This window comes from Tinamus guttatus, unplaced genomic scaffold (genome assembly GCF_059628265.1).
Source record: "Tinamus guttatus ecotype Peru unplaced genomic scaffold, ASM5962826v1 Tinamus_guttatus_pri_ptg000327l, whole genome shotgun sequence".
Classification (NCBI taxonomy): Eukaryota; Metazoa; Chordata; class Aves; order Tinamiformes; family Tinamidae; genus Tinamus; species Tinamus guttatus.
The window spans coordinates 11,083,624-11,099,446 of NW_028288861.1; the positions used below are offsets into that span (position 1 = coordinate 11,083,624).

Consider the following 15,823-nt stretch of genomic DNA (forward strand, 5'->3'; position numbering starts at 1 on the left):
CAGAAGACAGAGTTACGCTATCCTTTGTATTGTTAAGGATCACTGATGTGATGACTGGTGTGTTCATTGCAATAAATAGGGTGAATTTAAATGACTGAACCATCCAAATCTACTGAAGAGCTCTGCAAACAAGGCAGAAAAAAGTACTGTTAAGAGACTTGAAGGAATTAACAAGAGAGGAAGGAATTAACAAAGTCATACATAAAAATATAAAGCTAAATAGATTGTTGTGAGTCATTGGGGTTATACAACAGTCTTGTAACAATTTGGAGGAATGCTTATTGCAAATATATATATATATATATATATAAGTGTCTATTGTATCTTGCAACACCATTCTCCTTCCACCCCAGCTTTCACTCCAGCTGTTGTGGAGGGTGCTACTATACAAACTTGCCTGAGACATTGTTTCATCTGGGTGGACATTACTGTGAACACAACACAGTAAAGAGCCCAGAATTACTTTAAATTTCTCTTCTACAGGTGTTGTATTCTTTTCTACAAGATGATTTCTTGTAGAGATCTCATCTGCCCTACCTAAAATATACTTAATCTATATATCACAAAATAATAACTGCACTGGGGACTGTGAGGCCTAGCACATGTGAAGGTCTTTGAACGTAAAAACATGCAAGCTTTGCATATTCTGCAGGAACTTTTGTTTACATTGCTGTGGCTAAACTAAGGCCATATTAACAATGCAGGATGTTATAGCACATAACTGCTAGAACCAGGAATAAAACTCCTAAGCTTAAATCTCATTCCTACCTCTTTAGGAAAGATTCTACATTTCTATTGAAATCTCTTTTAAATGTTTAAACTTGTTAATGTTAACTTATATTAATAATGCACATGTTACAATTAAGTTACAAGGAAGGAGGTTTACTTGGCAGTAATGATGATGACGGCTGTGGCACTGATAGGCCCCAACTGTAAACTCTCATGAAATCAAATATTTGTTTTTATTCTTGTTTTTTTCTTCTTCTTACTTAATTTTACAGACACAAAACTCTACGCATGTTTCAGGTGTTTCTTTCCCCTTGATTAAACAAGACAGTATCCAGGACTGCATCTTCAATATAAGATGGCCCAAAAAGCATGGCAATCTCTACCCACACAATAAGAAAGCTCATTACAGGAATTAGTTTCCACTTTAATACTGCTGGTTGCTGTTCCATAAATAATATCAAAAGCTCAATGTGATAATGTTCCCCCTTTTCTTACAGTGAAATTCGAAATCTTAGAAACTTGGGTTACATAGATCCAGATGCCTTTAAGAACCTCCCACTACTGAAATACCTGTAAGTACTGGGGATCTACAAGTAGCTGGCACTTAAGGCTCAAAGAGAACTTTTTAAAATCTTCACACTACAGCAGTTTCTTTTCATTCCTTTCCATTTTGGAGCTGGTTGCTGTGTTTCCCCTATTGTTCTCTCTCTCTCCCCCTCTTTTTTTTTTTTTTTTCCTTTTCGTTAACAGACATTTAGCTAGGTTGGACCTTTGATTTTGCTAGAAAGGGAAAAAAGCTTACAAATTCATCAGTAACTTTGCCATTCTTCTTATGTATCAAATAATCGGAATGTACAAACATTTCCTTCACAAAATTCTAGAGCTAGTATTCTGTTAATAATGAGAACTAACTTACCACATTTGTGTAGGGAATCTGGACAGAGACACACAATAGAAATATACACATCTTTGGTGCTTGTCAGATTTACATATTTACACATGTATGTAAATACTTTTGCTTACCTGTGACAAACCAATCCATAGACACATGATTTCACGCAACTTCTAGAGCAGAAAAAGTCCAGAGAGCTCTTCCATATTCCCAAGAGGTTTCTCAAGAGCAGTGCAGAGCAATGAAACCTTGAAGTTATAAGATTATAGCATAAGAGAATGAGAAAGAGAAAGATCATAATATCTATGATTCTGAATAGTATTTGGAAGACCCTAGAAAGGGCATTGTGCGTGTGGTAGGCGTAGCAGTACTGGTGAGGAGGAAAGATTTTCCAGGTTCTTCCTCTGTATCTGAAAACAATAAAAAGTATAACCAGAACTACTTTTTTTTTTTTTTCAGGAGGTTAGTTTTCAAATTTGAGAACTTTATTTTCTTAAGTTGTTTTCACTCTACAAAAGTTCAGAAATAAACTATATTTATGTAAAATTTGACAGTGAGAAGACTGTATTGTTTCCACCTTTAGAAGTATTTGGAGGTATTTAGAGGTATTTTCTTAGTCACAATAAATGACAGAGGTTTGGGGGGTCCAGCTGACTGGTTTAAGGAGCCTGAATTTGTCAAGTGAATCTGGAGTTATAACTATTTCTCCCCTACTGATTTCACTGGGGAAATCAGTATCCCACCCCTCCACTCAGATCTGATTAGCTACCTTCTTATTCCAAGTTCAACATCCTTTAGATTATATGCAGATTATATTAGATTATAGCAGATTTTATAAATCTGCTATTTGATTTTTGTGTTGTTCTATCATCCTTAGCTACAAAGAGTTGATTATATGCAAATTTATTGCCAATAGGTGGTATGAAATAACCACTCTGCACTGCTGTATATTCTAAATACACTATTGTTTTTTTCCTTTGGTGGTCTGCATCATGTAGCTTTCTGTCTCCTCTGTTTCAGTGGAATTTTTAATACGGGACTGAAAGTATTCCCAGACCTCACCAAAATCTCTTCAACTGATGTGAATTTTTTACTGTAAGTATCTGTCCTCACAGCTTGTGAAAATAATGCTGGTTTAAAACCACAAGAAACAGTATGGTGAAGGCTTCCATTTTAAAGAAAAATATCAAATGTCTGTCAAAACATTTACAGTTTAAAACAAGCTATAGTTCAATAATCATTAATATCAAAAACTGGGAAGTACTGTGTCATCTAGCACTATAAATTTGATCTGGATGAGACATCACATTTCTCTTGAATTAGCCAAAGCTCACGATAGGGAGTTTCTATTGGCCTTTTGTTTTTGTTTAAGCTGGCTGCACAACACCTGAGTTAATATAAAGTTAAAGAGGGGACCAATCAAGGACTGATCTGACATAGAGCCAGTTTGCCATGGTGATGGCTTATTCTATCCAAAATAATGTTGCTTCATATAATTTCATTCATGTTAATTCAGCTGAAGAGCAGGATCACCTTTTTAAAGTAATTTGGGCTAACTCAGCTGACATTGCAGCATTATTTATCTTCCTGATTCTTTGGCTTATGAGAGAAGGGATCAGGATGTACTACTAATCACACAGGACATGCCTTACCAGGACTACAGATAATATAATAATATAATAAAGCTCACTTGAATGCTAGAAGGTGCTTGATTCTTAAGCTTCCCATGAACAGCTCCGAGACTTAGGTATAACTAAACAAATTCTTTCCGTGATTCTGTGATTTCACACTTATATTGATGAGTTAGGCAGAGAACATTTAATAAATCAGTTAATAAGAAAACTATTCTAGAGAATCTTCTCCATTATGCAGATGTTTGACTGTGGATTTTTTGCTTCTTTTTTTCAGTGAAATTGCAGATAATCCTTTCATGACTTCAGTGCCTGCAAATGCTTTCCATGGGCTCTGTAATGAATCTCTAACTGTGTAAGTTCTCCCAGTTTAAGTCACAAGGCAATCACATTGCCTTGTTCTGTCAAACATATAGCACGTTAAAATAACTCAGTCCCATTCTCTAGTAGTCTATAAGAGAAACATCACAGACAAGCTTTGTCCATAGTACAGGTTACATAGCACCTGCACTTTGATAGTAATTTGAATCAGAGCTTCTGCTTTTCAGTAAACTGGTCTTTCCTAGGCATTCTAAAACAACAACAACAACAACAAAATAACGGAAGATAGTATGATATTCCATGCTAGCCACAAAGTGTTATACTGCAGAAAATCAATGGGAAAAATGTGCAGAGTTCTATTAGCTACAGCATGCCCTGAATGGTGTCAAACTGTTTTTGCAAGCTAAGTGACACTTACTAATGGATGGCGAGTGGCAGAGGATCCAGATTTGAGGGAAAAAAAATGTTAGATGCAGTTCAGTTATAGAAGTCAAACACAGTGTGCGCCTCAGGAAAGGATAGAGAGAAAGGGTGAGAAAACGACTATAATGAGATAGGGAAGCAAGCCCTGAGCAAAAAGAAAGAATTCTACAAATCCAACCAGGTCTTATGTTAAAAACACACTTATTCTGTTATGTATTATTTTCTTTAGTCTTCCTCAATCAGTCTTCACAGGATTTCCTTGATTTACCTGGAAGGTGGTATTCCTGATTTAGCTACATGCAAGAATGCTGCAAGGCATCTATCTGTTTGACCTTGTCCTGTAACTGCCATTTCTTCAGAAGATTAAAATTAAATATCCATAAATGTGCTGTTGCCAAGAAAAATGATACATAAGACATTAGGTATTTAGCTATTTATTGAAGCATCCCCAAATAAACATTTTTTTTTTCTTGCAGGAAACTGTACAATAATGGTTTTACCAGCATCCAAGGCCATGCTTTTAATGGGACAAATCTGGATGCTGTGTAAGTAGCAGATCATTCTTTCAGGATCTTCTTCCAAGAAAAAAAAAGTCGGATGAACATTTCTTAATGTCTTTAATGTCTTCTGCAAGTGTGCTCTGATTTGATATACTTTTTTATGTCTTAGAAATAAAATCATGGCAGGTAAGTTGGGTGCAAATTTTGATCAACTTCTTGGCTTGAAGCTACATCTGTCAGCAAAATTTCTTTTCATCATTAATATTTCTAAGACAATTTCAGAAATAATTATTGTTGTATTTACAAGGCTGATTATTTTAATAAATGAAATAAGGATAGCACTATCAGCCCTTTTACAGGAATCTCTTTCCTGAAAAAAAAAAAAAAAAAAAAAGAGGAGAGTGATATAAGGTACTGGAAGTGACTCAGAAGAACTAATCAATTGCATTGGAAAATGAAAATGGGCATGGTGAAAGAATAAAGAAACCCTTCAATTTTTCCTCTTACCCTATTTTGTACAAATTTCTGGGAAAATACTACATAGTCTGTGATTGACCTTTTTGAGCCAAACACACAATGATTTTCATCAGTCTTTTGGAAAGGATAAATCTCAGAAGATTGTAGAGGTCCGCTCTGGAGACTGGAGTTGAGTGAAGGGTGTGGCAGGATCTCACATGAGAAACAGGTTTCTTATTTTGAACTTCTAAATTAACCAGAGACATGCATTAGGGTATATATGATTATTTTAATACTTTTTTATTTTAAAATGTGCTTGAACTCTATAACAATAGTATCCTTCAAATGCTTTTAATCTTTTCAAACTACCTTTTTTCCCTTAACATTTGGAGAGACTTCCTGAATATTGAAAAGTTACAAACTTAAAGATTGGAATAGATGGAGTTAAACATTTGGAAAATATCTTGTTTCATTCATATTGGTTCAGTTACACTAAACTTTCATAAGAGACTGGGAGTTTTTCATGATGACACAGTTTTTGTACAATTGCCAACAGAAATCACAAGCTGTAAAACTGTGTAAAAAAACTGAATGGAATCCAGTATCCTGACTGAATCCTTCTCAGTCATATGCACAGTACTTAATATTTTTTCAAAGGCTTAGCTAATATATGAACTGTGCTCAGTTCTTATATTTCTTTTATCTTTACATTTTGATAAAACACAGTCTGGAGATGATTTTGCATTGATTTTTCTTTTGTTCCTCTACTAGTGTGCAAGTACTATTGTTATTAAAGAATCAAGCGAAAATGAAGTTGAACATGAAACCCCCAAGTTCTTTTGGACAAGGTAGAAGTAGAGAAGTAGAAAACTTCTCTCACTTTCTTTTAGAAAAAAAAATAAAGTTTATAACTAGTATTGTTTCAGTGAAGCTTTTCAGGCATTAGCTGTGATGTCCTAGTTAGGTAAACAAAAAACAAACAAACCAAGAAAGAAATGAAAGCATGCCTACCTTCAGGGTTTCTTCCAACAGTAGTAAAAATGGTTCATTATAACAGTTTTTTCCTAAGTAAATCACATGACATTTACCTGGAGCAAAAACACCACTCCAGATTTCCGAGGCAAGATAAGCAGCAGAGTGGTAATCTGTTCAACAAGCTATACTGAAATTTCCAGGTTGATCTTCTGAAGTAGTTTGTTTACCATATGCCAAGGTATTAATTTTATTATGTGAAAGCTTGGAGATTTGTTGTTTGTAGCAGCGTTAACTTAATGCAAAAGGCAAATATTTCATTTTATCTAGTCTGACATTCTAAATTAAACTACTGTTTATCCAACACTGTATAGTGAAGAATACGCCTGTTGCCTCCGGGTCTGATCTAAGATCCTGTGGAGTTAACAATAAAAAAATAAAAAGAGAGAGAGAGAAATAGGAGTATGTACAAAAGGAGTATGTACAATAGGAGTAAGTACAAAAATAACTCCGCCAAGATCTATTTACTTCAGTGTACATTCACAGGGATCATTTGCAATGGTTGGCCGAGTTCACTGTCAAGAAAAACAGTGATGTAGCAGAAGTGTACGAGTCCCCAGTGTTGCTCACTTACCACCTCTTTTTCGTTCTCACTTCCTTTTCTCCAACTTCGTCTTTAGATCTGAAAGGATATATAAATAGAGTAACCAGCTTACATGTCCAGAGCCTATTTAACAATATAGTGGTGATACTTAAATGTGGGCCTATCATATTGTCTTTTTTTTCTCCCTCATTTATTAATCTCTGCTGGCTTATTTTAAAATCAGAAAATGAAAGAAAGCAGATACTATCAATTAATACTTAGCCAATTATTACAAAACCGCATATTTAACTCTGTGTCAGTTACGTGCAACTAACACACACAAGCTTCACCGTTTGCATAAAGGTAATGCATATTTTTCCACTTCAGTATATTTTGCATGCAAACTTTCTCTACAGAATGTTATCAGAAATGCTCAGTACCTAAGTTTAATGTGACCAACGCTCTGGCAGAACAACTAGGACACATGTTCTCCTACTGCTCCTGCATGTTTTGAAATTTATTCTTTCTCCTTTTCTAGTTATTTCTTCCAAAAGAAACTAGTTATTTCTTCCAAGTCTTTCCACAAACTGGACAAACTATATCAGAGACTATTGAGAAAATGTCAGACATAAAAGACAGACGCATTTAGCCTCTCTTAAGCAAGGAATCAAATTAAAAATCAAGATTTTTAGGTCAATCACTTTAAAATGCAATCTAAAAAAAAAGAATTGAATTAAAAGTTGATTGTTCTTCTTCAGCACTATGAATCTTTTGAGTATTCAGTAAGCATTTCATTGCCTGCCTTTAACCATGCACTTTATACCCTGACTCTGTACATTCTCTACTTCTTGAGTATACATTCTTTTTTATATTTCAGTTTTGGAGTATTACTTCCTTCAGGCTTATCCTCTTCCATCTCTCTCCCTCCTTTGCTTGTCTTAAAAAAAAATCATACTTAATTGTTGACCTATGTATAGGTGTCTCCACTTCCTGAGGAGACTTTAAAGCAATTAAAGCTATACTGTCAAACTCAAAGAGGAAATTAGTTTTCTATTAGTTCATTCTGTGTTTCAAAAAATGTCATGTAATTCCCCATATCTCACTGTGATGAAAGCAAAGCAGTCTATTTCACTTCATCCTGACACATATTTACTGAAGATACAGCATGCATGCGCATCTTCGTGAGTATAATGGAAGGAAAGAGAATTTGATAATTCATTTTGATTCTTTGTTGAGAGAGAATTTTAATTTATTTTCAAAATGATGAATCTGTATTTTTTCCTGTTCCCCAACAGTTGCTTATTGGGTACAAGGAAAATAATTTTTTATACTTTGGTATGTTGTTGGAATAGGATATCATAATACCTGTTACTTTTGCAAATCTATTTAGGTAAGTAAGCTGAAGATCTTTTCCCTTAACATATAGATAACCATTGTCAATAACTGGTGTTTTTATTTTTTGTTTCTACAGCTATCTGCACAAGAATAAATACCTGAGAGTTATCAATGAAGATGCATTTCTGGGAGTGCACAGTGGACCAACTCTCCTGTGAGTAAAAGAAAATGAAGTGGAGAAAGCTTTTAAAAAAATCTAGTTTAGATTGTGCTTTCTTTAAGGCCATTATCAACAGCAGAGCAGCAAGGGTGGGAATGGCATGTTCACAGAAGATAACGTCAGCAACAAAAGCTGTGGTATAAGGAACTGAATTAAGATGCTTGTAATTTACCTTAAAAATTTTTTTCCTCTCAATTTCTCTTCTGAAAGAGTCTCTCTGCACTACAATCCATCTCAACACTGTACAACCATAGTGTAATTGCAACATAAACTAAGGACTGTAGTAGCACACATGTAAAGAAAACGGAAATGCAGATGAGACATTTGAGACAGAACTTCTGGGGTCCCGGTGTACTTTTATGATTCTCCAAAGAACACTGTAATTAGGAATGACAAGTTTTGATGATTCTACTTTTTATAAATGCATATGGTATAAAGGACACAAAGGCCAGCTCTTCCACCCCTCACTCACCTTGTTCAATCCAAGCCCAAATCCACCAACATGAGAAGAGCACAGGAGGCAACAGATCCGGAGAGAAACCTGAAAAAAAATCATTAAGGGGTTGGTTAAACCTCCTGCTCAGGGTGCCATTGTGGCTGTCCCCCAGGAAGTATCATAACTTCTTTTCCTCCCTTCTGGCTGGATCAGCTTCATTTCAACTACTTCTCCCTTCTGGGAGAACTCAGGCTACTCAGCCCTTCACTGAAGTGGCCATCCTGACACAGCTGGGACCGAGATAGTGCTTGTGCAGAATAAGCATTTTTTTTTGTTGATATTTTTCTCACAGCCCTTTTAATACACATGGCACCACAGAAACCTCTCTCATTTTTTACCGGGCAAGAAATGGATTATGTTTACATAACTTTATCCCAATATCATGTTTGATATTAATTTGTCGCAATAAATAGAGCCCCGAACCAGAGTTGCGCTGTCCTGTTATATCTGGGGTCTTCCATTGCACACCTTCTCCTTGGGGCTCCTGGTGACATAATGGCCAAAAAAAGCTATTTCCTAGTGATGGCAAAAGACAGAAGACCAGCTCAGGATCTAAAGGGTAAAGGAGATGAAAGACTGCAGCAGCAGAGATGCCGACTCTTGCAGTCGATGGGGGCATTTAGCGCGCCAGTGTAATTACTACACTAGAGAAGCGTAAAGGGAATGAGATGATGGAAAGAGCTGTGGGCCAATGCCTTGCTGTGTAATGTTGCCAAGGTAAGCTCATTCTGTTAAAACCTTAGGAAGGATGCAGAATATCATTTATTTTTAATTTAATTTTAATAGCAATTTTAATTTGGCTTAATTTACTGAATAATTTGTAAGCCATTTTTGGTTTAATCATCTAGCTTATGTTAGCTTGCATGGGAATTTGTGGACAGTGGGTCTTCCTCAAGAAGAAATCTCCATTTAGTCTCCATTAGTATTCCATCCTAAAACTTACTCTGTGCAAAAACATTTCCAGAAGATATGTATTATTCCTTTTGCTGGGGCAATGAAAGACAATGTATATAGTGGGAATAGTATGCAAAAGAAAGGAAGAACAGTAGTGAAATTCTAAAAAGGAGAATCTGTCTTGTCTCTTTACCAAGCTAGCATTGCTCATCCTCTTTGGAGTTCCCTGTACTTTTGATGTGAGATATGACACAACAGTTGATGAAAAATCTGCCACACAGATTTATCATACGCTCCTTTTTTCCAGAATTGAACAATAGCAGTTTATAGGGTGAACACCTGACCTTGGATCATCCCGAACAGGGTATTTTCCTTCTATTCTGACTTTAAAGAAGAGCAGTGCAAAGGATTTAACTACAAAAAATATATATATTCTTGGTTATCCATGTTGTACGAGTTAGAGCATGCTCTCAGGCCAGACAGTTAAGACGTATATATATATAAGCAGAAAATTAAAAGTTGGGCACATTTTTTTCATAAAGTTGCAGTTCATAAGAACATAAAGGGGGAAGTGTCATCCCTGAAGTGGGATCACATGCCAGTGTTCTGAACCTTCTGCTGCTGCTCGATCTTCAGATATGTATAGATATATACATATGCATTCTCCTGCGGAGGAATAATTTTGCAGTATTACAACAGCTCTTCACCTAATAATCAAATCTTGGCTGGGATTCAGAGATTCAGTAGATCTAATTTACTAAATGTATCAACAAGAGCTGCTGCCTAGAACACAAGTGCAGCAGAGTACCACAAAAATATAGCCAGGTTTATTATTCAATTAACTCCTGCAAAATATACAGTCTGTATTCGAGACTTCAGCTAAGATGGCACACTAGATACAGGTGGGCCATTACCTTTAAGAAGCAGAAGTGCACTCTAAAGTTTCTTTTCCCTATCAAAGGAACAGTTCTACCTCAGGAGGTTCCTCCTGCTCCTGCCCTTGGGCTCAAGCAAGTCTTTTAGCAACAGGCACACTCTGTACTTTGCTAGTAAAAAAACTTTCTGTAGATAGAAATAATATCCATACTATAAATAACATTTGTAGTCTAAGCTCATCTGTTATATATTTCACACATTTTAACTATTGCAGTAAATCTGAGTGTGCTTAGGTAAAAAACACCGATTTTTCTACCATGCATTCAACCTCATTATCACAATTACTTATTTTTTCAGTTCTCATTATTACTTGATTTCATACTACAATTGTATGCTTCAGAAGAAGGTTATTGATAAAAGCCATTATCCTTTATATCTAGTTTCTGTTATAAATCTGAATTTCTGAGTTTATTAAAACATCGAAGAATTAGATGAAAGCTCTGCAGCATCTCTACGACGCTAAATCTAAAGTTCAAATTTCAAGTAAGGTAAGCCTAGAAATGTCATATAAGACTGTTAGAAAGCCAAGAAAGGAAAAACAAAATTATTTGCAATGTTAAAACCCGTTGAGTACATTTTGGTTAATAATATGCTAATACAGACAAAGCACTTCTAGTACATGAGCTAGCTCTATACTATACCTACATAAATGATAAGCCTTGGTATGGGACCGAGCTGGAAGTGAATTTGTCTGCATTTTACTGTGATTCTGAACATTTGATGCCCATCCTTTCCCAAAAGGAACATGGTTTCCGTATCAGCCTTTGGTCAGGCATTGCAAGTTCTTCAAAAAGAAGCTCCCCAAAAAACTGTAACACACTAGCTGAGTTGGAGTTGGCATCTGAGAAGAAGAAAGCAGCAAGCATAACCTCAAATTTTCTGATCATTTGAGAATGTAATAAGACACATTTAAAGTCTGACTTTATAGTCAGCCATATAGTAGAAAATGGTAAAAGCCATAAAAAAGAATAAAGAACTAGGCTGTGAACAGACACAGTAACATTTGGGCATAACCTTTGTCTTGCAAAGCGATGAGTATGCACACAGACCTACTGGCTCCAAAGTAGGTACTCCTGTCAGGATGAAACATTTTGATAAAAAATACCATTGCTCTTTCCCTCCTTACTCTTTTGCTCAAGTCCTCTATGCAATTTTGCTATGAGAAATAAAGGAACATAGCTCTTCTAATGGAAGAGGTAGTTACTTTCAAGAATTTTAAAATCCTTGTTTCTGTACATTTCTCTATGGTAAGCTTTAAGGCCCTAACTTCTATATTCTGCATTAAGAATCATTAGAGATATGAGGCTTTAAAAAATGGAAAAAGCCACAGGGATATTTCACATCCCACTTGAATTCGAAAGGTAGCAAATTCTAACGAGGTGTCACGGTATGACGAATTTTCAACAAAATGTTGCAAATATTTCATAAGGTACTTAACTTTGTACATAGTATTACCACCTAAGGTTATCGAAATGTTCATGTGCATAACATTATATACATTTAAAACACTAATAGTATCAGAGTCTGTGAATTAAGTGGATGAATGAGGTAATGCTGTCAAATTAGAATTTATTCAATTCCATGAGAATATACTGCATGTGTTTTTGTGCTTCAGGAGTGGGCTATGTTCTTGGAGCTTGCTTGACACCTCTGGACATGACCTTTGCTGTAGAATTCTACGAAACCCCAACATTACGGTTACAGTCTGAAAAGTTTCGACCCGGTTATTTGATATCTGAACTTTGTTTCTTCTTTTACCTAGGGATGTCTCTAGAACAGTAATTGCTAATCTCCCAGCCAAAGGACTGGAAAGCCTTAAGGAACTGATGGCCAAAAATACATGGACTTTAAAGAAATTGCCAGCCGTAAAGATATTTCTTCAGCTAATGCGAGCTGACCTGTCCTATCCAAGCCATTGCTGTGCTTTCAAGAACTGGAAAAAAACCAGTGGGTGAGTTTCAGCAGTTTACCTTCAGTTTTAAATTGTGTAAGTAAAGGCAATTTAGCATTAACACAAAATAGCATGTAGTTGGACTTTTATGGCCTTTTTATTTCCCCTGAAGATAGAGGAGACTTTGAAGCTGAAAGATTATAAAGTCAAACCGATAGGAAAAAAAAAGAATCTTTGATGTAGCATAGGATTGATAGGACCTTTTGCTATAGCTCCTTCCTTTGTTGAGCTCAGAGGTAAAAAAGAACTAAAAAGAATAAGGAATAGCCAGAACATATTACAGGAAGGACTGGAGAAAGAATTTTTGAAGGGGATGTAATCTCATGAGCTAGGAGACATTCTGACTAAAATGCTGAAACTGAATCATTCCATAATAACTTTGTGGATGGATTACTTTTTATTCCATTTTTCAGGATTTCCTGACTTCCTTCAGAACAAGTACTGACAGTTATTAAAGAGAAAAAATACAAGTGTAGATGTCCTGATGCAACAAAGCAGTTCATCTGCAGTAACAACTACCACCCCTTCCCCCACAAACTTGCTGTTTTTGTCAGCTCAATGTTACTGCAGGATTCAAATATGAATTCAATGCAAACTTCTCAAAAGTTTTATAAGATTTAGAGCTATGAATTCTTGCTCAGCCCTGAATTAGGAAGACAACATCAATCTTCAATATTACAGTATTTGAGGTATGAATGTACAGTGCATAAATATATATGAAAGTAATACATATACTACAAGAGGTATATGAATTATACAAAATTAACTTAGCAGGAACATTCACAATTCACACTTTACAATTACAGTGGATTAGGAAAGTGCAGATAGACAACTAAACCAAAGAGACCTAAACCAAAGAGATTCCAAATCTGGCAGGAAGAATGTACTCAAAGAACCCAATTGATCTAATGACAGAAAAAAAACCCAGGTATATGCTTATCCTTATTCTGAAGATGAAACAAATTCTCAAACAGCTGAATTTTATGCCATCTGGAGCTCTGCACACCTGGAAATGAGACATGCTAGAGAATAGGTGACATTAGATGACAATGATCAGACAATTTGATGTCCATTTCCAAGGATTTTTTTTTTCTAGTAAAAAAATACAACCACTCTGGGACCACAAATCCAGGTGCATCGCACTGCAGAGATACAGAATTCCCAGGTATCATTATCAGTGAGCTTTAAAGACACTAGGGAATATACGCAGGAGAGAAATGAAAATGCCTGGAGTTCTGGGAGAAACTGATTTGTGAGAAAAATGGAAAATGACACTGTATTATCGTAGAAGTCTTGTTGCCTATTGAGAAGGTAAATCCCCAAGAAGGAAGAGGGATTATGGATGGTGATAAACTGCGTTACCACTGGGGATCCCTGATAGTATCCGAGAAAGTAAAAAGTAAAACTCTTCTGGTAGTTAAGTCTGCTGGGATATTTGATCCTAGAAATTCTCAAGTTTATGTTCACTATATTCTCTTTTTATTAACAGAAATATATTTGATAACATTGTTATAGCTAAATTTTCATTCACATTGTGATTTTTTTACCCATTCTAGTCAAACTGTAAATGTGATTGCCCTGTACTCTTTCAGACTTCTGGAATATCTGACATGTAACCACACCAGCAGTCACAGCTTTCGCAAAAGATCAGTCAAAGCTCCCAGAGGCCCTTTTTACAAAGATTATGCTGAAGAATATACTGATCACACTGAGACAGTGTATGACAAAAATACCAAGTTCAGGAATTTTCATGAAAATTCCCACTATTATGATTTTTTTGAAGAGCATGGAGAAGGAAACATCGGGTTTGGCCAAGAACTCAAGAACCCTCAAATGGAAGATGTCCAGGCCTTTGACAACCATTACGACTACCCCGTCTGTGGAATCAATGAAGATATAATATGCACTCCGGAGCCTGATGAGTTTAATCCCTGTGAGGATATTATGGGATATAAATTTCTAAGGATTGTGGTATGGTTTGTGAACCTGCTGGCCATAGCAGGAAACATTTTTGTCCTTTTCATCCTCCTGACCAGCCATTACAAATTGACTGTACCAAGATTTCTGATGTGTAACTTGGCCTTTGCTGATTTTTGCATGGGCTTATACCTTCTCCTGATTGCTTCTGTGGATCTCCACACCAGGTCGGAGTACTACAATCATGCCATAGAGTGGCAGACAGGGCCTGGCTGTAACACAGCAGGCTTTTTCACAGTCTTTGCTAGTGAGCTCTCTGTATACACACTCACTGTGGTCACCCTAGAGCGCTGGTATGCTATCACCTTTGCCATGCGCCCAGATCGAAAGATTCGCCTTCGACATGCTTTGGTTATCATGCTGGGAGGTTGGCTCTCATGTTTTCTTCTTGCCCTTTTGCCACTGGTTGGAGTTAGCAGCTACAGCAAAGTGAGTATCTGTTTGCCTATGGACACGGAAACAGCAGTGGCCGAAGCCTATGTCGTCTTTGTTTTAATGTGTAACATTATTGCTTTTGTCATTATTTGTGCCTGCTACATAAAAATCTATATCACTGTGCGAAATCCTCAGTACAAGTCAGGGGACAAAGACACCAAGATTGCCAAGAGGATGGCTGTGTTGATTTTCACTGACTTTCTGTGCATGGCTCCCATCTCTTTCCATGCATTATCAGCCATTATGAGCAAACCTTTGATAACTGTCACCAATTCCAAGATCTTACTGGTACTATTCTACCCACTCAATTCTTGTGCCAATCCTTTTCTTTATGCTATTTTCACCAAAGCTTTCCGAAGAGACGTCTTCATCCTGCTAAGCAAGTTCGGTATATGCGAGCATCGGGCTCAAGTCTACAGAGGTCAGACGGTCTCAAGCAAAAACAGCACTGGCTCTTATGGGCAGAGAATCAGCCGAGGGGTAGGTCAGATTCTTACCAGCACTCAAGACCCAGTCAAAGATTACCTCCCTGCTACGACAGCGCAAGACCGAATTCTTGTAGAAGAATGCAAGCAGACTGAGCTATAACAGCTGAAAGCATGACGACCCCAATCTGGTCAACAGGCGGTTGTACAATGCAAGAAATCCAGGGAGACGATATCACTTTTTCTTACCCTTTTTTTATCTTAATGTCTCCTTTGTGATGCTTGAAGTACCTTCTGAGGGGTTTTCTTTTAAATGAAACAAGAGCTTCAAGTGAATGACTAACACCCCATGCATGCACTAAAAAGATACTGTTCTGATAGTGGTGGAAAGTGGATGTGAAAGCTCTATGTAAATGGAAAAAAAAAAAAAAGGAATACAAATATACTCTGCAAATATGAAAATATGAAACATATCATCATCTAGCATATTAAGGGAATCAGGAGATCAAGCATAAAACCAAATGGTTCAATTGTTTTTCTAATAGCAAACTAAAAGCATCCACCAGAGCCTGAAACTGAACAGATTCCTTCCGCTTCTCCTATCTTCACTTAAAATAAAGCAAGTCTTTAGTTTGCAGTTTTTGATT

General features: G+C 36.4%; 1 protein-coding gene across 3 annotated transcripts in view; it reads left to right on the forward strand.

Moving 5' to 3' along the window:
- The window catches only part of TSHR (thyroid stimulating hormone receptor), a 39,925-nt gene extending 24,437 nt beyond the window's left edge, over positions 1–15,488 (forward strand). For all 3 annotated transcript variants that reach the window (XM_088529335.1, XM_088529336.1, XM_088529337.1), the window contains 7 exons: positions 1,227–1,301; positions 2,642–2,716; positions 3,530–3,607; positions 4,473–4,541; positions 7,979–8,056; positions 12,151–12,339; positions 13,932–15,488. In XM_088529335.1, coding sequence (XP_088385461.1) covers positions 1,227–1,301; positions 2,642–2,716; positions 3,530–3,607; positions 4,473–4,541; positions 7,979–8,056; positions 12,151–12,339; positions 13,932–15,339 — 1,972 coding nt within the window. In that variant the 3' untranslated portion in view covers positions 15,340–15,488. The remainder of the gene's footprint in view (positions 1–1,226; positions 1,302–2,641; positions 2,717–3,529; positions 3,608–4,472; positions 4,542–7,978; positions 8,057–12,150; positions 12,340–13,931) is intronic.
- The last annotated feature ends 335 nt before the right edge of the window (positions 15,489–15,823 follow it).